Here is a 25,062-nt window from a genome sequence, read left to right as displayed (position 1 = left end):
AGAAGGAGAGACGCGGTTAGAGGGGGCTGAGGACTGTTGTCCTTCATCACTTCAGCACAGAGTGTACAAGCTGTAACAACACATCCTTAGATTGTTTTATCGAATTTAACTTGGACATTTTCTGAACCGAAGGGGAAATGGCGCAGCCAGACACCAAGAAAATATTCTTTGAGAACCTGTCGGGAGCAGGGAAAGCCATCGCCGTGCTGACAAGCGGAGGAGATGCTCAAGGTAAAACTCACATCCACACACCGGAACTCACGGAAGAGCCTTGGTGTTCGAGCAGACCGGTCTGTAGGAGGCAAAAACACACGGCTACAGCAGTGAGCTGCTGATGAAGGACGTGTTTCTGTGTCTGTCACGTTTATATCTATTACTTTACCAGCGAGGTCCGTGTACAGTAACGCTGTATCAGCGATGCTGCCTTCAGGAAGGCCGGTAGCTAGCTGTGCTAACACATGACGCATCTTTCTGACAGGCTATGGTGCTCCATCAGCTCTGCGTCCGAGAAGATGTCAAGGTCAGCCTGTGCCGGCCGGGTTTTCCGTTCACACCGGATATTGTAGCATAATCACCGACGAGCTAAGTGTAATAGGCCGGGTAACTTAGAGGAGGCAGTGGATGCTGGCGGCGCTGAGGGCACCACGCCACCGGTAATGGCTGTGATGATATTCAGTGTGGGCCAGCAGTGGGATGCCTGCATCCTGTGTACGTGATGAGCAGCACCCAGTCGCCTCACGTCAGAGGGGAAACTCTGGTCACGTGACCCACCGGCTCATCTCTTATTGACTGCAGCACCACCGGTACATTTTGATTAGAAATGTACCAGAATTAAAGCTCGGATACATAATAACAATGTTTGTCCAGATGTTTCATGATTATGGTGACGTTTCTGAAACGATAGTTCACCCAGGGAAGGCACTAGAGACCTGAGATGGTTTATGCAGAGCTTTGGTGTCCGAGGCCATTGTTGCAGCCTTTTAACTCGGTGTGCCTGAGAAAGTTTCAGTCATGCAGAATAAAAGACTGTCCGCTTTGATCGAGACCTGAAAGCACCATGAAATATCCCCCGATTTAAGTTAAAACGTCTCTACATGGTTATATAATGAGACGACAGGTCATGGTTTGCTGCAATGAACATCACTGGTAATCCCTCTCTGACCTGTATGTGTTCTACTGGTTCCAGTTAGTATTATTAAAGATCTGGAGCCACAAAAGTCCATTTTTTCATCAGCAATCACTAATTTTTGCTGATCGTGTTCAGTCCAGTCTATCTGATCATTTCAACGTGAATAATTTATAGGAAGGTTTGTCATTTAACACTGACCCTTTTAATTCCTCAAGCATAAAAAAGCCTCTGACAGAAGTTACATTTAGGTTGTCACAAAAACAGAATTTGTTTCACACTTTTTTAGGTAGAAAAAGATATTTCCATTATTTCCAAAGAGCTGTTAGCTGATGTAGCACACTCATTTCACCAGACCAAGAGTGGAGGAAGCCAGAGGTGGAGAAGCTTTTTAGAAGGAGGTGTTTTTAGTAAATAATTGAAAAAAATAGCAGTCTTTACACATAACAGGAGAGATTTAATCTAGTTTCTGTTGTTAACACGTTCAAATTATATCAGATTTTAGGTTTGGATTATTTTACATGTCTCACCGGTAAAATAAGAGTTGTTGTGGTGGAATCCTCTTAAAACTCCTCTCGCCTACAGATTATAACTTGATTTATGTGTGTGTGTCTTGTTTTGACGCGACACACCTTCGTTCTTCAAGTTTAGAGACATTATAAAGATTGAATTCTGTGAAGCTCGTCAAATAAAAATAAACATTTCTTACAAAACGGTGAAAGAATGAATGTCCTGTGAATAAAATGTTAAAAACTGATTTTCACAGATTTAAAAAAGAAACTGAAACACATTGAAAGTTGTTGAAGACTTTAGTGAAACACTGAATTTAAAATCAGCAGGTTTTCGTTGGTCCAGCAGCTTGAATGCTTGGTTGCTTAGCGACCAGACTGCAGTGATCCACTCGTTTCTGAGTAAGTTGAAATGAACCTCGTCAAGTCAGCCAAGTTCCTTCAGTCCTTCGGTGGGAGCAGCAACGTCTTTTGTCTTTACTGTCCGTGTTCCAGCTAACCCGCCATGTTGGCTCTCCGGTCACACAGTCTGGGCCAGCCGCAGCGTGAGTAAGAGGCTGGAGGAAAAGACTTGGACCTGCAGAACCTCTGCTCCCAACCACAAACGTGTCGTCACGTGTGGTTTTAGCTCACACGTTACTGCACCAAGTCACTTTTATGACGGGATCTTCCTGTTTCCTGCAGGGATGAATGCTGCTGTGCGTGCTGTGGTCCGGATGGGGATCTACGTGGGTGCAAAAGTTTATCTCATTCATGAGGTGAGCTGTCAGCACACAACAGTCACACATGCTAACACTAACTTATCTTACTAGCATTGCTGCATGAATCACTCCACCAGTTTGGTCTGCTGCCGAGGGTCACTGGGTTCTGTCCTGGCTGAAACAGGTAGACCAGGTGTGTGTGTGTGTGTGTGTTAGTGTTGTCAAAAAAATCGATACCTAGATATAAATCGATGCTAAAAGTGGTATCTAAATTAGATACTCCATCCCTGTGGTATCGATATTATGGACTATTATACGCAGCCTTCTTCAAGTACACAGTCACGCACGACAGCCAGATGCCGTAAAGCAGCCTCCGCCTCCCAGACAAACAGAAGAAGAAGACGCCGCATGGCTACATTGCAATTTCCCACGCGAGTTGTCTCCGATCCAAGTTAAACAAAATAAACAAATAAACAAAAACTTAAACAGCGAATTTGGGAGGCGCTTCACAGCCCAACTTCATCAGCATTCCGAGTCCGACACGTAGTTGTATATTCACGCTTATGTGCTTAAAGGAAAACTCCCGTTTATTGCAACCCAGACTTAGTTTCTAGCATGCAGTACGTTTGTTTACTCACGCTGACAACTTTGGTGCTACTTGGATTCCCCGGGGTATTTAGATCCATCGGCGAATCGCCGTCAGTGTATATCCATATAACGGGTGCGGACGGGCACCCATGGTGCAGCCTCGAAATAAGACATTATCTGCACCGAAACATCTTCATGTCGAAAGGTTTTGTTAGGAATCATTAACATGATTCCCCTGTTCGTTTGGAGCAAGTCTGGGATTTCTAGGCGTAAACAGACTAGCTGCGGCTAATTAACCGATGCTTTTAATGACGTCACTGCCGTGTGCCAATCTGTTTTTATTAAGATTACCGGTAGATGTACCTTTGCCCTACTGTGGAGAAATTCGTTTTCTCCCTTTACTGACCAACAGAGTTGTTCAAAAGTACAGAACAAAACATATGGCATTACAGCTTATGACAAAAATGCACCTTAAACAGAGTTTAAGCAGCAAAACATCACTCTGCAAATAGTGTATATATAGTGAGACAATTCATGATTTAAAGTGTTAACTTTCGCCAGTTTTTGTATGCACGTTTTAAAAAAAATGCTGATACTTGAAAGGTTTAAGCACTTTATACACTTAATTCTTAACATTTTATTTTTGCAATATAAATAGAGGAATGTTATTTTTTGAATAAACTTGTTCAATAAATTGGTGTTTTTAAATAGTATCGAAATCGAGTATCGAGTTTTTCCCCCCGTATCGAATCGAGTTTGAAATTTTAGTATCATGACAACCCTAGTGTGTGTGTGTGTGTGTGTGTGTGTGTGTGTGTGTGTGTGTGTGTGTGTGTGTGTGTGTGTGTGTGTGTGTGTGTGTGTGTGTGTGTTTTAAAAGCTGCAGGTGCAGCAGATTGTCTACCAAGCTTAGAGAAGTGAAAGCAGCGTTCACATGTGTGTTCTGCTCCCTCTGCGTGTCGTTACATAACTGACTTGAGGTCTTCCTAGCTGCGTCATATGGACCTCCCCTCTCCCGAGGCACAGCAGCATTGTGTGTGTGTTCTCACACACAACCATACAGAACGGAGATGGACTCATGACATGCATGTAGTAAACTTATCTCTTTGTCTGAAGACAATGACTCGACCTAAGCTGTGAGCCTCGCCGTGTTTGTTTTCAAACCCACTCAGCTAATCCTGTCCGCTTCCATTCTCAGGGATATCAGGGTATGGTGGATGGAGGGGAGAACATAAAGGAGGCCACATGGGAGGGTGTCTCCAGTATGCTGCAAGTGGTGAGCAGCGTTTCACAGATTTACTATAACCCCGTAAAGGATTGTTTCAGTCATGTTTCTGTGTAGAAGGGAGGGGAATAAACACAGATGAGTCGTATAGAGGGGGATTTGTCTCTGTCATCAGGGCGGGACTGTGATCGGCAGCGCTCGCTGCAAAGACTTCCGCTCCCACGAGGGACGGCTGAAGGCCGCTCACAACCTGGTGCGTCACGGCATCACCAACCTGTGTGTGATCGGAGGAGACGGCAGCCTGACGGGGGCCAACCTCTTCAGGGAGGAGTGGAGCGGGCTACTGGCTGAGCTGGTGGAGCAAGGTAGAGGAGAGACACACAAACGTATCCCTCATGATGGCTTTTTATTTAGTTTCTGCTTCCAGGTGGATTTTAGGCTTTGTTCTGGTTTGTGGAACTAATTTAAATGAAGTAAAATCATTGTCCTGATGCGTTTACGTGTTTGTTCAGCTGAAAAGTTTCCAGTGTGTTTGTTTGAACCCCCCCGACCCTCTCAGGACTGATCGAAGCTGACGCGGTCCAGAAGTACTCTGCCCTTCACATCGTGGGGATGGTGGGCTCCATCGATAACGACTTCTGTGGAACCGACATGACCATCGGCACTGACTCTGCTTTGCACAGGATCATCGAGGTGGTGGATGCGATTATGACGACCGCCCAGAGGTGAGACGGAGCGTGGCGTTGTTCTCCAGCCTGTCGTGTTGAAGACATCAGTCCTTTTCTTATTCAGCTTTTCTCTTCCTCACCCACAGCCACCAGAGGACGTTTGTGTTGGAGGTCATGGGCAGACACTGCGGGTAAGAAGCCGACTCACTAGAGCAGCGCCGGCGACCTTTGACCCCTGAGTGTTCTGTCTGTGTGTGTTATCTCAGCTACCTGGCCCTGGTGAGCGCGCTGGCCTGCGGTGCAGACTGGGTGTTGATCCCTGAGATGCCGCCTGAGGATGGCTGGGAGGAGAAGATGTGTCAGAAACTATCAGCGGTAACTCGCACCTCCACCTGAAGCTCAGTAAAGCACATTTAACGCGTGTTCATCATGAGTCGAACTTTATTTAACTTCTGTTACAGCTCTTGTTTCTGCAGGAGGAACGTTAGGTTTATTCATTTAGAAAAGTCTGATTCTATCTGAACATCTGATGTCTCGCTCTGTGTTTTCTGCTCTGAAACGTTCCAATGATCTATGATTCAGACCCGGTCCAGGGGCACAAGGCTCAACATTATCATAGTCGCAGAGGGAGCCATTGACAGGCACGGGAAACCTATCACTTCTAGTTTTGTCAAGGATGTGAGTACCTGACTGTGGAGGAGAGGGGAAGCCAGAAGCACAGAGCGCCGCCTGATAGAGCCCCAGCTAGCATGAGTGAACATTCACTAGCCTGTTAATCTGACGATGATAAAGTGATGACAAGCATCAGGAAAAGCAGGATGCTGCTGATGGCAGCGATGGACAGCAGGTCCTACTATTTTCTGGACCTGGGCTCCCCGGCTGTCCTCGTCTGGCCCCTGTGCTTCTGAAAGCCCACGTCACAGCCACACTGAGTTTTTCTGTCATGTTGTCTCTCCACCACGCCCTCCCTATAGAACCGTGCAGGGATGAAAAGGCTGAATATCATAATTGTAGCCGAAGGGGCGATTGATCGTAACAACAAGCCCATTACCACTGACTATATTAAGAATGTAAGTACAGAGCTTTGTGCAGCAAGCCTCCTGTATGCCTCTACCTCTGCCCCGATGTGGCTTTGACTCTGTTGCTGTGTTTCTGAAATGCTCTATCAGGCACAGTTGCTAGTTTGGTAAGATGGCTCTCATGGCACTGTACTCTAACTGCTCTAAAACACTCTCACAAAACCTCACAGCCACTATTCTGTCCACCAAGATGCTTTCACACTTTCTCTTTGGGTTTGTGACACTCACTTTTATTTTGATTGGAGGGATTCCCATCCCCCAGCTGACTGGTTCCATCCATCGAGTGTTTTATTTTCATAGTACCTGCCTGAGTATTTCTTTTGACTAGTTCACATCTTGCCTGGGATCCTCTGTGGGCTACGGGCTCCTTGCTAACATGACTGAAAAATTAGAATGGCTTGCTTGTGCTTTGTCGTTTCCCCTTCTCTTCAGCTTGGATATTGTGTTTGTGTCCCAGTGTGTGATGTGCCTGTTTTCTGTTATGTCTTCTGTCTTGAATTCAAACATAAATGAATCAGATTTCAGTAGCAGATCCTCCTAGAGGACTGATGGTACCAGCTGCTGAACCCTGTGTGCTTCGTCCTCGTAGCTCGTTGTCAAAAACCTGGGCTTCGACACACGAGTGACGATTCTGGGCCATGTGCAGAGAGGAGGAACACCTTCTGCCTTTGACCGCATCTTGGTGAGTTTGTCTAACTCCAACAGGGAGGAGGTGGTGTTTTTGCATGCATGTGTTTGTCCTACAGCATTTAATACAACTACAGCTTTTTGTTGCCATTTGTTACATAATTGATGAAATAATTAAGCCTTAAATAGCAACTTGCTTCTAAAGAATAAATAAATTATTGACGCTGCTTTCGTGTGTCGCAAAAGTTATTTTTAGATAAATTGGCGTCGTCACCTGGATGACCTGAGTGATGAAATGGTGTCAGCCTTTAGGTTAAATACATTAAGAGATTTAGGGCTCAGCTGGTGGAGAAATTCAGGTTAGTTCCTGCCTGGTTTCCACCAAGCAGACAGGTGTTATGATCTATTCTAAATAAACACGAGGATGCTGCCAAAACAAGCAGATAACGATGCAGTTTCATCTGTCTCTCTGTGTGTGTGTGTGTGTGTGTGTGTGTGTGTGTGTGTGTGTGTGTGTGTGTGTGTGTGTGTGTGTGTGTGTGTGTGTGTGTGTGTGTGTGTGTGTGTGTGTGTGTGTGTGTGTGTGTGTGTGTGTGTGTCACGTGAAGGCCAGTCGTATGGGGGTGGAGGCTGTTCTGGCCCTGTTGGAGACCACCGCCAACACACCGGCCTGTGTGGTTTCTCTGTGTGGGAACCAGTCGGTGCGTGTGCCTCTGATGGAGTGTGTACAGACGGTGAGTTCTGCATGGTGCTGGAAACGGTCCAAGAATACCGCACGTGTACTGCACTTGCTCACACAAACACACACAGGTCTTACTAATGAGGAGATATTTGAAGCGTGTGTTTCTGGTTAAAGATCGTTCATCTGAAGACGCTGGCCGGGTGGGTGGTGACTGCCGTCTTGATGATGTCAGAGACAAAGGAGCTGTGTTGTTCTGGTGGCCCCTCCTGCTTGGGTTCTGCTGGGAACAAATCTGATAGCCATTTTGGAAGCACAAATGGATTTGACTGATTTCTGCAGCAGGAGACTGTTGGAGAAACTGTCCTCGTCTCAGTCTCAAAGTCATCAAATCCAACTAAATTTATTAATATTTTGATTTTAAATGAAATATGCAACGATGGAGATATCCTCCCACCTGTTTCACTTGTTTCAGTAGGCTTCAGGTTCAATATGAGACTACTGGAGAACATGCACTGGTAATGTTGGAGTCAGGTGACTGTTTTGGTGCATTGTGGGATTTGTAGTGTGCAGGATGGTTATACGTAGATGTTAAACACAGTCTCTACAGGAATGAAAAACAATCTAGCTCTGCTGAAATCAAAAATAAAATATCAATTCTTCTTTACTAAGACTCAAGAAGTCCAGAAGGCCATGGACCAGAAGCGGTTTGAGGAGGCCGTGAAGCTTCGGGGCAGGTATGGACGTGATCATATCTTTGAACTCCATCATGTTGTGGAGTGTGATCAGCTGTACGGAGACCTGATTCAGTAGCTTCTGCTCATTTTAACCATCTGGGTTTGATACAGGAGCTTTGAAAACAACCTGAAGACGTACAAACTGCTGGCTCATCGTAAACCTGAGTCTGAACTGCCCACTGTGAGTCTGACACACACACACACACCAGATGACGATTTGCTCCCTTGCTGATGCGTGGCTGGTTGATGCTGGCCAGGAGGATGATTAAGGACCCCCACCCAAACACACACAGTTGGGTGTTCTGCGGGTAACTGAGAATACACCAGAAGCCAAGTATTGATTTCCTCTTCAGAACATCAACAGGTGCCCTCTGACATACAGCGTGACATTTAGTGGGATTAAACTACAGCAGGGGTGATGGAAAGGTCACCTCTGATGTGTACAGCTCACAGTGTTTCCCTTGCATAGGCGTAGCCGTTGCGGCCCGCCACGGCTGAAATCCCAGTGCCACGCCTGCAAGATCCCCTTTCATAGATTTTTTTAAATTTTAATTTTAATTTAAAATTTTTTTGTGCGGTTTCCCGAAGAAGCAGCGGGAACTACTCTGTTGTTGCTTGTGATCACAGCCGGCAGGCAGCAAGGAGGAGGAGGCAGGGCAGGGTGGCTACAGCTAGGGATGAGCCGGATACTCGTTTCAGATGAGTATCCGGTACGGATAAAGCATTTTTGACGAATACCAGCATGAAATGAGTAAAACTAGTAAATATCTGTAATCGTGCTGAAGGAAAATCCTCATTGGGTAACTGACTGCCTTCACGCTCTGTGATTGGCCAGTCACATAGAGCAGTGGTTCCTAACCTGGGGGTCCCGACCCCCACAAGGGGGCGCCAAAGCCTCTCAGTGGGTCGCCAGGACCTCTCCACTTTAAGGGGTTAAAACTTCATTTATTACTTGTTTATAGCCTACATTTTGCTCACATTTTTTTTTCATGAGTGAAAAGTTTACTGATATTAAGACAGGAAATAATTAGTACAGAAAAAGTAACACACTTTTAAAAACATTTTGCTCAGCTCACTGTTTTATTTTCAAGTGTCAAAAGTTCATTAAAGATAGGACTGGTTGATTAATCACAGCCTTTACAGTAAATAATCTAGTATAAACAGTAATATACACATTTAAGTACATTTTGCTCAGTGTATTTTTTATGTGTCAAACGTTTATTGAAAGGAATGATTGATTTATCAGTGTTTACAAGAAACAATGTGTTCAGAAAAGTAATACAAACTGTCAAGCACATTATGCTCTGTTTGGTATTGTTAATGACTGTTCTGTACTGGAGCCTACTATTACTGTTATCTATTGAATCAAAGCATATTAAAATGTGCTTGAACAATTTTATCATTTCTTAATAATGTTTGTACTGGAAGAGAGAATGGGAGGGGGTCGTCAAAAATTTTACTGGTAAAAAACGGGGTCCCTTGGGAAAAAGGTTGGGAACCACTGGCATAGAGCACCCGCCCCTCCCCACACACACAAAACTCTGCTCCGGCCCACGCACACACACAGGCAGTAACGGATCTCTCTGTGCTTGCATCACTGTTGCTCACGTTTCTTCGGTACTCCCTAGGTTTTCTTCAGCTCGCCTCTTTTTCGGTTGAATATTTAAAGTTACTTTTTTCGTAACGTACGCAGATAATGTCTTATTTGACAAGACAGAGCTGAAAACTGCTCGTGCATGCGTCGGTCACTGCCTCCTCTCCGGTCTGTTTTTTTTTTTTATTATTCTCTCTCTCTCTCTCTCTCTCTCTCTTTCACTCACTCACTCACTCACTCACACACACTCTCTCACACACACACACACTCTCTCACACACACACACACTCTCTCACACACACACACACACACACACACACACACACACACACACACACACACACACACACACACACACACACACACACACACACACACACACACACACACACACACACACACACACACACACACACCTTAATCAACATTGTTTTGTTTAACTGTGTGTGGGAAAAATGCCAACAGCATTAGGAAAAAATCTGTTTAATCAAATTAAAGTAAAATGGTTCTAGTATTTCATATTTCCTAGTTCCTACTGCATGAGTTCAGATGCATTAATTCAAGCACTTAAATATTAATGTTCTGATTTTACTGAAACACTTGTTCTGTAATAGTTTCTTTACTATTGTGGTCAAAAATATTTAATCTCAATTCTGAGGGTGCTCTGTAAATAGTTTCCAAATAAACAATACACATAGCAGCTTCTGATCAATCCATATCAATTTCTGATTTAAAATAATGAATTGATGTAAACCACACCCACTAATTTCCAAATATTAAGGTGCATTCATCTGTGTGTCTCCTTTGATCCGCATTAGTGATATTTTCAGCACCAGAACAATGAAGCAAAGAAACAGATTCCTGAGTTTGTTAGTAATTTTATTTATTTGGTGCATCTGACCTGTTCTATTTTTCTCTGAAATGAGATCAAATCAGTGCTTCTATGGGTTGTCTCCACTCTGCACTATATTTACTGACCTAAAAATACTTCATTAAGTCTACTAAGCAGGGGTGTAGAATAGGAGTTGCAAGTCGACAGTCAAGTAATGAAAATCGAGTCGACTTCGACTAGTCGTTGATGACGTCATACACCTGAAGCGGCACCGGGGGGGGGGGTCGGTAGGTTCGCTGGAGTTTTGACAATTAAAATTGCGCACACATTTTCTAAGTTAACACATCTCTTTTAATAACGGTAGTTTCTGCATCCTACTTCAGCCCTCTCCCCCCTCCCCCTGCGCAGCGGCCGCAAACTCACTGATGCGCCTGCAGCCTCTCGGAGTTCCTGCTGCTCTAAACATTAAAATAATTATTTCATTTTCTGTTCCTCACTTCTGATTACCTTCAGTGGTGTCTGTTTGTTGCAACCACCAGGTACAAAACTAACTTGTTTTTATTTGACAGTTTTTCTGTCCTGTCTGTTTATTATCTTCCTGCATCTCCTCTCAATCCTAAAGAAAAACTGCTACCTGGGTTCATATATATTCACCTCATGAGTTACCTCTGAACTGCAGTTCTAAAAGATCTACCGACCGCAAAAACAGCGGAGTGCCGCTGCTCGCCGGCCGACTACAACGGAACCGTTTTTGCTGCGGAGTTCGTGCCGGAGCGGAGATAGTGGAATTTTGGGGTGCGTCACCGGAGAACAAAACAGGTGATGCGCCCCGCTCCGCAGCAGCGAAACGCATCAGGCACAAATAACAGACAGAAAACATGAAAGGAAATGAGCCGACATGAACGATCGCGTGTTTAATTTGTTTTTGAGGTGGTGACACCTGATTTGGCGGTGCTCAGGACGCAGATGTCTGGAGCGCGTCAACGATCAGAGCTTTGCATGCGCAAACTGGTTAAGATTAGGATGGGGGTGAGGGGAAGGTAAAATTGCAAGAGGGAAAAGGTCACAGTTTGGTTAAATGTCCGTTTTACCGCCGGGGTCAGTACCGACGCTCTGGCAAAGCGCGTCGCCTCCGCCTCCCGACGCAGGGGCTCATCACCTGCTGGAGGACTGCATCTTGTCAGTCATTATCACGTGACAGCAACTAGTCGATGACAGGCATAAAAAGTCACTACAGAGCCGTGAAGTCGACTAGTCGACTAGTTCATACAACCCCTAGTGTAGAACGTTTTTAATAGGGCCAGCCCAGTAATGATCTTGGACCAAAATAAAGGGGGCATGAAGTCAAATAAAGGGGGGCAAAAGGAGACGTTTTTTCCAGACGCCAAGAAAAATTAAATGCCAACCCCCCTGCAAAGTGTGTCACTGCGAGTTTAAAACAAAAATTATTCTTGTGCAAATATTGGTGTATTCACCTTTAATACTAGTTATAAAAATGCAGCAGTTGCTGGATTGGTGCAGTTCAGAGTGGAGTGCATCAAATAAAACAATATTAACATAAAGGTGAGACGTGTCATAATCCCCCCCCCCCTTCACACACACACACACACAGCTGGAAAAATTCCTAGGGGAAACACTGGCTCATATGTGTCCTGTTGCTGTGTGTTTCACGCCCACAGAGCAACTTTAACGTGGCGGTGCTGAACGTTGGAGCCCCCGCTGCCGGCATGAACGCCGCTGTCCGTTCGGCGGTCAGGGTGGGGATCTCTGAGGGACACAAGATGTTTGCAGTCAACGATGGTTTTGAAGGCTTCTACAAAGGACAGGTGAGCTGCTGAGATGTTGCTCGTCTCCAGGATTTGAATGTTGAATCATCACAGCAAAGAGAGATTTCAGATTGGCCTTTTGAATTGTTTGGAATCGATCCAAAAAGCTTGATGGAAATTACTCTGTGCACAGCTCACTTTTTATTTTATTTTTTTATCAAATCAATAACTCAGAGAGAATTGGCTTAGCTTGACAGGCGTCCGATGCAGTGCAGTGTGGAATAATCATGGAAACTCGAGGGATAATCTCACATAAACTCTCCCTGAGCCGCCTGAGCAGCTGCAGTACCGCTAACAAACAGCAGATGGCAACAGCGTCTGTTACCTTGTTAAAAACAGAAGAGATGGATGATTTTAGAGGGTCCTCACTCAGAGGGACGGACAGGTTTGATTAGACGGATTAGCCTGGCCTCGGCTGTAAGCTGAGACTGTTTCTTTGTTTTCTTACCGATGGAAGTGGTTTCACACTCTTCTTACATTTCCTGTTATTTGCTGTAAGGAAACCTGAAACCCTTCAGTCCATGAGAATACATTAGCTACTGTTCCCTTAATGCCGTGTAAGGACTGGTCTCTGCATCCAGTTGGTGCAAACGCAGAAATCAGACGGCAGCTCGTGGGAAGGCAGCTTTTTAACAATCTGTCATTAAGGTTTAATGTAAAGAGTTTATTTGTTGTTCCTGATCTGGGTCCATGGAACAGGTCATGGTAAACCCTTCTTCTTCTTTGAACCTGCTGTCATGAAGTGACTGATGTGCTGCTGTTGTCGTCCTCCCAGATTAAGGAGATTAAATGGGGAGATGTCGGAGGATGGACAGGACAGGGTGGCTCGCTTTTAGGAACCAAAAGGTAAAAACTCCATGGAAATTTGGGATCGGAGTGTGTTTCTGTGTCATTCTAACCCAGAGACACCGTCCTGAACGGCCTCAGTTCAAAGAACGAGTTACTAAACTGATCATTTTAACTGACATGATGAATTGAATGTGAAAGCTCCTCCTCAGATAGGAAACGAAACTCCTCCCAGTCAACTTTTTTCTGAATCTTCTGAGTTTGTAGTTGAAATCCAACAGGATCACTAAGCTAATGGCTAATTCAGCTAATCTGCACCCAGCCAGGACCAAAGTGTTTTCCGACGGTGGGGCTTCGGCCACCAGAATGTCACAGTTCTCATGTTATCTAAACCTCTGCAGTGCTGTCACTTTTATGTTAGAGAGGCCTGCTGGACCTGACCTATGGAGGCACTGAAAAGGCTACAGTTTATAATATCATCACATGAACTAACTATGACATCTTGAAGACTGCAGCAGTGCTAGGGTGACCTCTGACCTCAGCTGTCCTGCAGGACATAAGAACAGATTGTGTTTTGTGGCTGGGTATTGTTTAGTTTATCTCCTTCTGTGTGAAACGGCTGCTGAGTTTTTAGGCACCTCTCCAGTTCGTGAGTACATTTGTGAATACTTCTCCTCCTCAGAACACTTCCTGCAAAGCATGTGGAGAAAATAGCCGAGCAGATGCGGAAGCATAACATCAACGCTCTGCTGGTTATCGGTGGATTCGAGGTAGGTTCAGACCTGTTACTTTATTTATTTATTTATTTATTTGGCTGATCTTTGTCTCCTAGCTTAAAAAGAGCTTTAATGATGAATATTTATGACTTGAGCAGCTGATTGTTGTTGATGCTGTTAAACCGACAGCTGTTTAGCTTGACTTATTATACCAGATGTGTTTGTTCCTTTAGTCCTCTCCCTCTCATGCCAGCACATCACCATATGGCTCATGTGTGCATAATGATGCTTCAGAGTCCTTTCTCTGTGTAAAACTCAAACATCACAGCTAATGAGTCCAACTGCAACAACCATTTGATTTAAAAATGGGGAGAATAACTTGAAGCATCGGAGTGATTTGGGCCAGCTTAGAAGTTTTGATTTGGAATCCTGCTTTCCTCCAGCCATTTCATGCAGTCCTGTTTAGATGCTCTCCAGCTTTGATTTTCCTGTGACGTATGGAAGTAAAAGTGTTCCTGTGTTCATGTGAGTGTCTGTGAGGCTGAGTGTGGAGTGGTACCTGTCTGTTTTGCTGCTGTCCGTTGTGATAGACCTGGCTCCTCCCCTTGGCACTCTTCACTGTTTTCTTTCCCTTCCCTGTGGCAAGTAGCACCTCTCAACCAAAGCACCGTGCCAAAGTCCCCCCTCCAGACACGACTAAACCCCTTGGCTGTGCCCTGCAGGCCTTGCTGTCGCTGCTGGAATTGTCAGCGGCTCGTGGGAAATATGACGAGTTCTGTGTGCCGATGGTCATGGTCCCAGCCACTGTCTCCAACAATGTGCCTGGCTCAGACCTCAGCATTGGCGCCGACACGGCTCTGAACGCCATCACTACTGTAAGTGATGGAGAACGGTGACTAGATTAGCTCACGAACATGCATGCAAACAACACACACACACACAGAATCCACAAACATGCTCACACAGCACATCCATCTGGTCCAAGAAGGGAGGGATCACACCCAGTTTTTTTCACCAGTTACTCAGTACCAACCAGTCAGAACATCTTAGGTGTGTTCTTGCTGTGTCGTGGTTCTAATTCCATGCTGTCGTTCTTTTTAAAACACAGAAACAGTTTTGTTTACCTGTTTTGTCGCTACGTTTCGCCGGCGGCTGCAGGCTTCCTCAGGCTGACGCTGATGGTGGCGCGTCACTTCCTTCTCCGTTTATCCGCGGGCAGCAGAGCACGTTAAACGGAGAAGGAAGTGACGCGCCACCATCAGCGTCAGCCTGAGGAAGCCTGCAGCCGCCGGCGAAACATAGCGACAAAACAGGTAAACAAAACTGTTTCTGTGTTTTAAAAAGAACGACAGCATGGAAGCAGTCAGAATACGGTTCTTGTGACGGTCAGCAGCTGTACACCACATCTGGTACGTTAGAGCTCAACTAGAGCATCAAATTCAGCCGGTGTGCTGTGTCAGACACGACTGGTGACAGCTGAGGTCATGAGCGACATCCCTCCCTCACCCAACAGGTAAGTGGAAACATGGAGGCATGCTGTGAGCTGCACGAGGGTTGTGACCGCTATGTTTGCTCTGCCTGCCCCTCACTGTGTGTGTGTGTGTGTGTGTGTGTGTGTGTTCATTCATGTGAAGGGAAAATTAAACAACATAGATTTTAATGTTTAGTCAGCATAAGAAGTTCAAAAAATATTTAATGTTAAATACTATTTGTTTAAACTACAGTTCAGTGCAAAAGTTTGACACCATTAATGTTTTCATTTGAACTTTGCTTCCTTTGAGATGTTCCAGATGAACAGTTCTCATGGTTCTCCAGTCTTTGTCTTTGGACTTGGGCTGCTTCCTCGTGTTTTTTCTGTCCAGCTCTTGTGCCTGATCACGACAGCAGCATGGACAAGTAGGGAATAAAATAAATGTTAGATCTGAACTCAAACCGTCCACAGCAGATCACGCAGCACTGATTTAGGAACAACAACACAAGCGTTTCCTTTATAAATGGCCTGTATTTGATACAGCGCCTTCTAGAGTCCTGGAACCCCTCAAGGCGCTTTACAACACAATGCAGCGTGTTTAACTACATACTAGAATTAACGCTGTTTGCTATCAGCTTCGTTAGATTCTGAGAAAAGCTCAAACAAGTTGACAGCGAAGCTTCTGTCACATATAAATATCTAGGATATTATATATTCGATAGAAGTTCAACGAGCTTGGTCTATTTTTAATCCAAAGATTAATGTTTCATTTAAGATCATTACATTTAATAGCAAAAGTTTATTTATTGAATCAGAAGTTAAAGGAATCTTTGCTTTTTCAATAACCCAAAAATATACACCATTCTGTGTTTCATTTCAAAGAAGAGTCAGGTTTTTAAAGTTAAGAATTTATTACTAACACTTTTAAAAATGACAATTTGAAATGACAAAGCTGACTACAACAATCAGTCACACACACATTCACACTCTGGTGGGGATGAGCTACAACGTACACACACCGTTTCCTTTAAGGTTGGTTTATGCTTGACGAGTCCGCGAGGTCCGCACGGCGAAATTGCGTCATTTTAACAACCACGCCCCTCCACCGCGTCTCCGCACGGCCCAACATTTCCGCAACGCGCACCTAGGGAAATTTCTAACCACACGGACGGACGCGGAAAAACATGGCGGACCGGCAAGAACTAGTATGGCAGAGGTTCGTAAATACAGACATTTGTATCATTCAGCTCTCAGAGATCACCGTGATCAACATGTTGTTAATAATTCTTGGAGAGAAATAGCTCACACTGTCGGAAAAGATGAGGACGCTGTTAAAAATGCTGGAATGCCATGTTGTAAACAGTAATTTCTACTTCTACTATGGTGTAGTGTTGGATGCATGCAGTAGAGCTCCATGCTGCCCCGTTCAGTTTGGGAGAATATTGGCTCACCGCAGAGACGAGCCGCACGAACCATAAACGCTGCGAGTTGTGAAGCGCGTTCCATCCGCGAGCCGCATCACCGCACGGAAAGTGAACGCGTCAAGCATAAACCAAGCTTTAGACTCCAGACGCTGGAGCCACAACCCAAAGAAAAACATTGGAGAGTTAAAGTGATCAAAACCACTCTAGTCATTTTGGACATAAAACAAAGGAACGACTCAAGACTTCCACCCAGATTCCTGCAGCACCTTCTAGAAGGTCAGGACACTTCAGGGCCAGAACCGATGCTGGTAGTCTTTTAGGGGATCTTACAGAACAGGTTTATGTTTACTGACCTCAATAAAAACCCACATTTCTGCACACCTAAGGCACGACAAAGGAAAGGAAACATTATCAATAACTTCATCTGAACTTTTCTGGAGGCTGTTGCAGGCCCGAGTAGATTTATGTTCTGGGTTTGTGTGGTCACGGATGAAATAGTCGAGGAAAGCTTTTTTTAATTTGCATTTTCCAAACTTTATATATAGAGTTAAATAAGGAGAGAGCGTGGTCTATGAGAGGATGCATGTAAAGCAGAAGAAAAGTCATCAGCCAGCCCATCATCTTCTCACCTCCATGTCTGCAGACTTGATCAGTGCTGCTCGTCACGTCTGTTGTGTTTAGACGCCCCCACAGCTGAAATAGCCACTCAGCGCCATGACACACTAACAGCCAGATCTCCATCCTCTCTCCCTGTCTGATGCTCACCTGCACTCTATCCTCCTCTTCACTCTTCCCTCTTCTCCATCCTTTCTGCTGCACTGTCTGCCAAAGGGAAGCCACAGCGGCTATCACACGGAAAGAGCCAGAATGGCAGGGTCCGCCCTCTCAGACTGAGAGAGTCCTACCTCCCGGCCCTCCCTAGTGGCTCTAACCTATTGTTTTGTATACTGCCGCCTCAGGCGCTTGAGTGTCTGCTGCAGCTGTACGAAGCTCGTGCTACCTTTGAGGAGTTTTGCATCCCGATGTGTATGCTTCCTGCCACCATAAGTAACAATGTACCAGGCACTGATCTAAGTATCGGGGCAGACACGGCCCTCAATGCTATTGTGGAGGTAAGACAGTTCAGTCTGCTGCAGCTTTCATCACTTTGTTCAAGAGTTAAAACCACACAGTTTAGATAGAACACTGCAGGAGTACAGCACCGGGTCGACCCAGTTCCATCCAGCTGAGGACAGGACAGACTCCCACATACACGTTTAAATGTTTCACATGCTCTCTCATCCTTTGCAGGAGTCCGACCAGTCCCTGAAGTGGTGTTTAGCTTGATTGAACCCAGTAAAACTTAAGAGCATGCTGATTGGCTGTTGTGTTATTTAGACAGTATGCTAACATGATGACACTAATCTGCTCTAGTGTTCATGCTGGTTAGATGAGCTACCACGCTAAAGCGTCACGTAGCTCAGATACATGTACACCTCGTTAACCTGCACTGACGCTGTGGGGTTGTGTGTGCGTGTGTCAGACTTGTGACCGCATCAAGCAGTCGGCCAGCGGGACCAAGAGGCGTGTGTTCATCATTGAGACCATGGGGGGCTACTGTGGCTACCTGGCTACTGTCGGAGGCCTGGCGGCTGGTGCTGATGCAGCTTACATCTACGAGGAGCCCTTTGACATCAGAGATCTGCAGGTACAACAACACACACTGGTCTGAATCTGGTCAGAGCAGGCTAGCCGCAACCTGTCAAACTAGCTAATGTTTATTCTTACAGGCGAACGTTGAGCATCTGACAGAGAAAATGAAGACCAGCATCCAGAGAGGACTGGTTCTCAGGTGGGACCTTTGAGAACGTAATAAGGCTGGAGCTTGACTATTAGTGAGGTTTCCATGACTGCTGCTAGAGCCGTTAACTGGTTCTTTAAAGAACATGTTCTGTTTCCCATCGGTGATCCACGTGGTCACAGTGCAGGGAGACGGTTTTTCTTATTTCTATAAACATCTCATAATAATACCAGAGTAGTAGAGAAATACATGTTCTTGTGAATGCTATGTGTTTAACACCACCGTGAACCAGGATCGATAAACACCAGCCCGTGGTTCGTAAAAGGCAGGCGCTGTTTCTGAGCCATAAACTGCTGTAAGATACAGACGGTGGCCTCGTGTTGTTCTGCTTTAGACGTGTGGAGCATGCGTGAAGCAGAATAAAACTGAAACAAACCGTTTGGCTGAAGCCAGATCAGGTGCCTTGGTGTTAACGCCGTGTTTGGTGTGTAGGAATGAGAACAGCAGCGACAACTACACAACGGACTTCATTTATCAGCTGTACTCAGAAGAAGGGAAGGGGGTGTTTGACTGCAGGAAGAACGTGCTGGGACACATGCAGCAGGTAACCTTTCTCATTTGACCCGCAGCTTAGGTAGATCAAACCGCGAGTCATGAGAAGACACGACTCCCCAGACTGGGCAGCAGAGCAGGAAGTCTGCTCTTCCCCATTTTAAAATGTAGTTTTATAATGAAACGCAATTCTTTTCTGAAGGGAGGTGCGCCGTCGCCGTTTGATCGTAACTTTGGGACCAAGATCTCAGCCAAGGCGATGCAGTGGCTCTCCCAGAAGCTGGTGGAGACGTACAGACGAGGTAAAGCTGGTGGTCTCCGTGTCTGTGTCGTTACCCATGGTGCAGTAGAGGAGGCCCCTCCCCTGCAGAGACATGGCCCCCGTTAGACACCTCTGTCATGGAGTCTGGTTAATTCCTGATTATTCTAATGGCTTAAATTCAACTTCTCTTTGTTTCTGTGTCGTTTCTGTTACACACGGGCGACATAAGACGAAGGTAAATGTCTTTCATGCTGGCTCCATGACCATCTACATGTTTCTACGTTTAGCTCCATGTCCCCCGTCCCACTGTGTATCTTAGAGATGCACACATCCTGTCCAGGCACAAGGGGCACAACTGTGCCTTTGTCCACACGCTTGTCAGCAGCCAGCATGTGAGCCGTCTCCAGTTTGAGTCGTCTAAAAAAAACCGAGCTGGGCACGTGTAAGCATGGCTGGATGGATAAAACATGTTTTAGCTGCTTCCCCTCTCACTTCCTGTTTGTCCGGCTGTGTGGTCGCTGTAGTTGCCTTTTAGTAACGACCTTTATTTTTGCATCCTCTTCTCTTTGTGTTGGCTCATCACCTCGATGTCCCTTCATATAGACTGTGGTGTTTGTTCTCATGTTCAGATGCTGTCAGGTGTTTAAACACACCCACCATGAGCAAAGGTGTCCGTTATTAGGGGATTTTTATTGATGATTGATTTATTCCATGTTTCCAGAGGAATCCTCCTCTGCTTCATAATTTCATCCACCATATCATGATGCTGCCACCGCCATGCTTAGCTGTGCAGTGTGTTCTTTCTACTTAGTTATTTTTGGACAGCGCTCATCTGGGCATTAACCTTTCCCCAGGAGACATTTGTCTCCTCCATGTGGACAACTACTGATTAGAGTTGTGCTTGAAGGTGTGTCTTTTGAAGCAGGAGCCTTCTTCTTGGTGCACATAGATGTAAAGCTGGTCTCAGTGTGGACAGACGCTGGTGTGTCAGCAGGTCCCAGTTGGTGGTAGGACTGAGTCTCGTGTTTGCTAAACGTCGTTTATCTGAGGCTGACGGATGAGTATTTGTTAATCCAGTGTTAGTTGAGGCCCGGCCTTGTTAAGTCCTTCTAGGACCTTCAGCACAGCTTCTTATAAACAGTAGAGGTATAAGATGACCTTGTATGAAAGAGAGAAAACGCAGTAAGATCTAATAACTACGTTCATAATAAAAGAGCATCAGTCCAGTCGTTAAACATCCTTAATGTGACAGCTATGCTCTTGGCGGGTGTGTGTTACCTGTGTGTCTGCAAGCTGCGCCTCGTGATCTTCTGAACATTTGCTGCAGGACAAGTGTTTGCCAACACCGAGGACTCCTGCTGTCTGCTGGGGATGCGTGCCAGGGCTCTGGTCTTCCAACCTGTTGTGCAGCTCAAAGATGACACTGACTTTGTGTGCGTATATTATTACCCGGTCTTAAATCCATTCTCTCACGCACCCCAACAACAAGACATCGTAACCATGGAGCATCATGTGTTTCTGCAGTCACAGGATCCCTAAAGAACAATGGTGGCTGAAGCTGCGTCCTCTGATGAAGATCTTGGCCAAGTACAAGACGAGCTATGATGTCTCGGACTCGGGACAGGTGGAACACGTCATCCACAGTCGACCCAAAGACTCTGACGCTTCAGTAGCCATGTGAAGACCCTCGCCTTGTGTCCCCAAAGTCCAGTTGATGTGTGTGAGGCTGAAGCGTGTGAGGTGATAGTCCAGGTGTGAAGGAGCGCTCTGTTTGGCCCCACATTGTGCTCATTTCCTGTTTCTCATTTCTTTTAGTGTCACTGTTCTATCCTTGAGCTCATGAACTCTCAGCTCCTGCAGTGCTCCTTTTATCACACACACACACACAGAGCCATCTTGCCATGAACTCGTGTGTTCTTGTGACCCTGGATGTTTAGTGTTGTTAATTTTAAATTGCACTTTCTCTGTCCCAAGTTGCTTAGACAGGCTCTGATTGCAGAGCTGCACAAGGACAGAATAGACACTTTATCTGCTGTGTGTGTGTGTGTGTATGTGTGTGTATGTGTGTGTCTGCCTGCCTAGCACGAGTAGAGGTTCAGTATATTCATGAGACTGATGCAACAGTTTCGCTGCTGCAGCTCAACTGACTTGTTGTGCTTTACACAGAGAACTAATATTTATAAATTTAACATTGTTTATTTTGCTTGTAAACATGGATATATTGATAACTGTACCGTAGAACCTGCTGTACTAAGTAGCTGTCTGTCATTTGCACCAATTTAGATGTGTGAGCCACGTTTACCATGGAATAAAAGCAGATTATAGAAGTGTACCATGTTCTGTCTATTCCTTTTTAAATGTCCTGTAATAGAAATCCTGAAACGCAACTTCATCAACGTCAACTTGGAAAAAAATATCAGTTTTGGTACTAAAATTGTAAAATAACAATTTTACATATAAACATCCCTGTTATCTGTCACTTTAATAAAGCAGGTGTCTAAAGTGGCCGAGGGTGTCGACACAAAATCACCTCAAATACAAAATAACCACAGAAAAAGTGAAAATGGATAAAAGAAAAAAACTAAGCCCATAAAGATGCTGCATTTGTGCAGAATGTCAACATTTTTAACTTACAATTATAAAATATGTGCAGCTTGTGAATTTTAATGCAATTCAATTCAAAAATACTTTATTAATCCCAGAGGGAAATTGATTAGATCCAGAGATCTGCCTCCATCTGTGTTCAGGGATGATGCAGTGTGTGTGTGTGTGTGTGTGTGTGTGTGTGTGTGTGGTAAGAAAAAGAGCTGTGTTGCTGCAGAGCCAGCAGATGGCGGCAGCATGCTGGCTAATCCTTGCCGCCTCCCGGTTCACCGGGTCCATGCTGACACGGATTCCCTCCATCACTTGCTGTCCACTCCTCTTTACGGTGGCTTATTTCTAAAACAGATTAACTGTGTGAGCCTTTGTGCAAGCGTGCATGAGTGTGTGTGTTGCAATAATTAGGAATTAATCTTATCATTTGAAAGAAAATTTCAATTTCCCATGGGTGTATTAATTGTGCATACATGTAATTGGGCAGCTTTTTCCTGGGTAAATTGACCCTTTTTTCCTCTGCTAACTGTAGTAATTGCATACATATATGTCTGGGTAGAGGCCACGGCTTAGTGACAGCGGAGTGACGTGGGATGTAATTTGAAGAAAAAGCAACCAGCATCACCTTTATTCCCTGCAGACTTTTCAGGGATAATAATTACTCCAAACTTTGAGTAATTCGGGTTCACACCTGCAGCTCTGCACTAAAACAAGACTTGTTTCCTTTCTCTATAATTTCCTGAGACCCCGCTGCTGCTGCATGGTTCGTTGTGCAGGCACTTTTGTGTTGCAGGCTGCCTCTTTCTGAGCATGAAATTAGAAAATCCAATAATTTGGGTTGATTTAAGAATGCAAGGGGCGAGTGCGGGGTCATATGCACATAGGTAATCAATACTAATTACCATTTCATTTCTCCCCCCCCCCCCCCCCCCCCACTTTCTTCTCTTCTACCATCACACGTGAATCCGATCTCACTGGACTGATTAAAGGTTGCAAATGAAGCGCCTGCACCTCCTGATTCTCATCAAAGGCCAGCCACACGCTCTGTAACTTTGTCTTCATTTAATTCTTCGTTGTCTTCAGACAAGGCCCCAATTATAAGCTTGCAGTGAATCTCCAAAATAGCTTGTGCACATTGACCTTTTTAGATTAAAAGTGCATTCTGCATCTCTCACAGACTCCCCGGAACTCTAATTTCACTCCTAACGAACCACAGCGGTTGGATGTTCTAGTGCTGCATTAACTAGCAGCAGCGCTTCAATAGATCACTGTGAAGGTAGACGGCTAACCGCAGCAACGACAACCAATAAATCCACGCCGGCTGGGATTGAAAAGGCTCCCCCCTCCTTCAGATGACTCACATCAGTGACGTTCATCATGAATGTTAAAACGAAATGATGAATCTGTGAAAAGAAAAGAAGACTCAGGACAGCAGAAGTTTTTAGGAGTTGACGCTGGCGGTGCAGGCTTACGGATAAACAAGCATACATTCCAGGACGTGGTTTTTTAAAGGGGGGATTGGATCCAGCCCGCACACACAACACAAGCTTAGACTTAAATCAACCCCACTGAGTTTCCCGCCAATTTAGGCCTCCCAAAATCCAGCAGACAAGAGCTCTGCAGCGCTCATCTGAGAATCTTCTGACAATTAAGACACCCATGGAGGCATGGAAAGCTCTCATTTCCATTACCCTCTGTGCCGCTTCGCTCTATCTGTCCACTGAGCCTTAACTCACTTATTAGTACAAGTCAGCCATATTTTGTTAGGGAAGTGATTAGTGAAATCTACATGAAAAGGCAATTTCCCTCTTCTTTTCTTTCTCTTCACTCCCTCACACTTCATTGAGATCAGACAGATCTAAAGAATGGCATTTGAGCACTAATGAAATTCGCTCTGCACCATTTCGGATGTTAATCTTTGGATGGAAGCGACTTGTGTCTTTATTTACTCGTTTGGGTGTGACAAATGGTCGGAGTTCCACTGGAGCTGGTGCTCCCCTACTTAACCAGAGGCTGGGAGCTGGGGCTGGCAGTACAGACCGCGGCTCCTCTGTGATGTATTGGAGTTAATATCTTCCTGACATTTCTCAGGACAGATTTTCATCACTGGATTCATCTGTACTTTTGGCGCTACATGATAAACGAGTCGGGACATTTATTTTCCTTTCCTCTGTTGCATCTGTAGAGGAATGGCATGTGTGCGCGCTTGCGTGCATGTGTAAATACTGTGTCTATCCGCTGGTGAGATGCAGGGGTGTAAATCTTTGCATGAGCCTCGTGCATTGGTGTGTGTGTGTGTGTGTGTGTGTGTGTGTGTGTGTGTGTGTGTGTGTGTGTGTGTGTGTGTGTGTGTGTGTGTGTGTGTGGGTAGCCACAGCATGCCTGGCACAAGCGCGCTTGTGACAAGAAATAGACGGTGGCATTAACGGAAGTGACATTAATTTGACAGAGCGCTCACTAACATGCGAAGTGACTCGCAGTTCATAAGAATAATATTAACTCTGCATTAACATGCATGGCTGTCTGTTGCACCAGATGCCGAGCGTTTTGGAGAGCGGGTGCTGCAGCCCGTCTTTCCGGGCCACAACAAGATGATGCCTAGAATGTGCAAGGCTGTTTATGGTAGCAGGTCCCACTGGCTGCAGGGAGACGCTCTCAGCAGTCTCTAGATGCGTAAAGACAACAGGACAGCAGGTTTAGATATCAAGGCATGTGACGCAAACACGGCTTTTTCAGTGTGATGAATTGCTGGCATGCCCTTGAGCAGAGCACCAACACACACATGCAAACACACACACACATATAATAAGCGTAGCCAGTGGAAAAGCTGAAGGCTATTTAGTCCAGGCCATTAACACTAATCAAAAACCACTTTACCTGATAAGAACTACAGGGGTCGTCTTCCAGCTACCGGCACCCACATCCCTCTTTGCTAATATTGAACGGGCTTAAACAAGGTGCCACTAGTAGAAACCATGAAGGTGATGAAGAGATACAGGTGAGAGTGCTAATTTGTAGCTAATCGAAACCGGGACCATTCGTTTGCTGACCCGAGCAATTAGTCTGCAACTGTCCAAAACCACCATGACCCAAACCTGGACACGTGGACGAGCTTTGAAGATTCACGTATGGCATGGTGAAACTGAAATGGGAAGACAAAATAAACACACACACACACACACACACACACACACACACACACACACACACACACACACACACACACACACACACACACACACACACAGTCCCATACAGTATGGATTGAGCATTGACCAACCCTCA

General features: G+C 45.3%; 1 protein-coding gene across 5 annotated transcripts; it reads left to right on the top strand.

Annotated features, from left to right (window-relative positions):
* Window positions 1-21,514, top strand: pfkpa (phosphofructokinase, platelet a). 5 transcript variants are annotated; one of them, XM_054751337.2, is made up of 23 exons: window positions 1-231; window positions 2,320-2,393; window positions 4,123-4,200; window positions 4,325-4,514; window positions 4,709-4,874; window positions 4,964-5,008; window positions 5,084-5,192; window positions 5,792-5,887; window positions 6,486-6,578; window positions 7,132-7,257; window positions 7,875-7,939; window positions 8,051-8,120; window positions 12,045-12,191; window positions 12,967-13,037; window positions 13,660-13,747; window positions 14,416-14,568; window positions 17,548-17,700; window positions 18,111-18,275; window positions 18,358-18,419; window positions 18,861-18,972; window positions 19,123-19,222; window positions 20,510-20,615; window positions 20,707-21,512. In XM_054751337.2, exons 1-23 carry the CDS (start codon window positions 138-140, stop codon window positions 20,861-20,863), a joined length of 2,520 nt encoding a protein of 839 aa, XP_054607312.1. In that variant the 5' UTR covers window positions 1-137; the 3' UTR covers window positions 20,864-21,512. The 5 variants fall into 5 exon arrangements, with proteins under 5 accessions (XP_054607312.1, XP_015810380.1, XP_015810378.1 ...); XM_015954894.3 differs by lacking the exon at window positions 14,416-14,568 and having other exon boundaries at window positions 20,707-21,514; XM_015954892.3 differs by lacking the exon at window positions 17,548-17,700 and having other exon boundaries at window positions 20,707-21,514.
* The last annotated feature ends 3,548 nt before the right edge of the window (window positions 21,515-25,062 follow it).

Source organism: Nothobranchius furzeri, chromosome 7 (assembly GCF_043380555.1).
Source record: "Nothobranchius furzeri strain GRZ-AD chromosome 7, NfurGRZ-RIMD1, whole genome shotgun sequence".
NCBI classification, from domain to species: Eukaryota; Metazoa; Chordata; class Actinopteri; order Cyprinodontiformes; family Nothobranchiidae; genus Nothobranchius; species Nothobranchius furzeri.
Note: the sequence above shows the minus strand (reverse complement) of the source record. Positions and strands in the feature narration are given on the sequence as shown.

What these genes read in the sequence shown, in the direction of transcription:
- pfkpa (XM_054751337.2), top strand. Translation starts at nt 138, where the DNA reads ATGGCGCAGCCAGACACCAAGAAAATATTCTTTGAGAACCTGTCGGGA. An exon ending in GCCGTGAAGCTTCGGGGCAG is followed by an intron (nt 7,940 to 8,050) that starts GTATGGACGTGA and finishes GGTTTGATACAG; the next exon opens with GAGCTTTGAAAACAACCTGA. An exon ending in AAAGATGACACTGACTTTGT is followed by an intron (nt 20,616 to 20,706) that starts GTGCGTATATTA and finishes GTGTTTCTGCAG; the next exon opens with TCACAGGATCCCTAAAGAAC.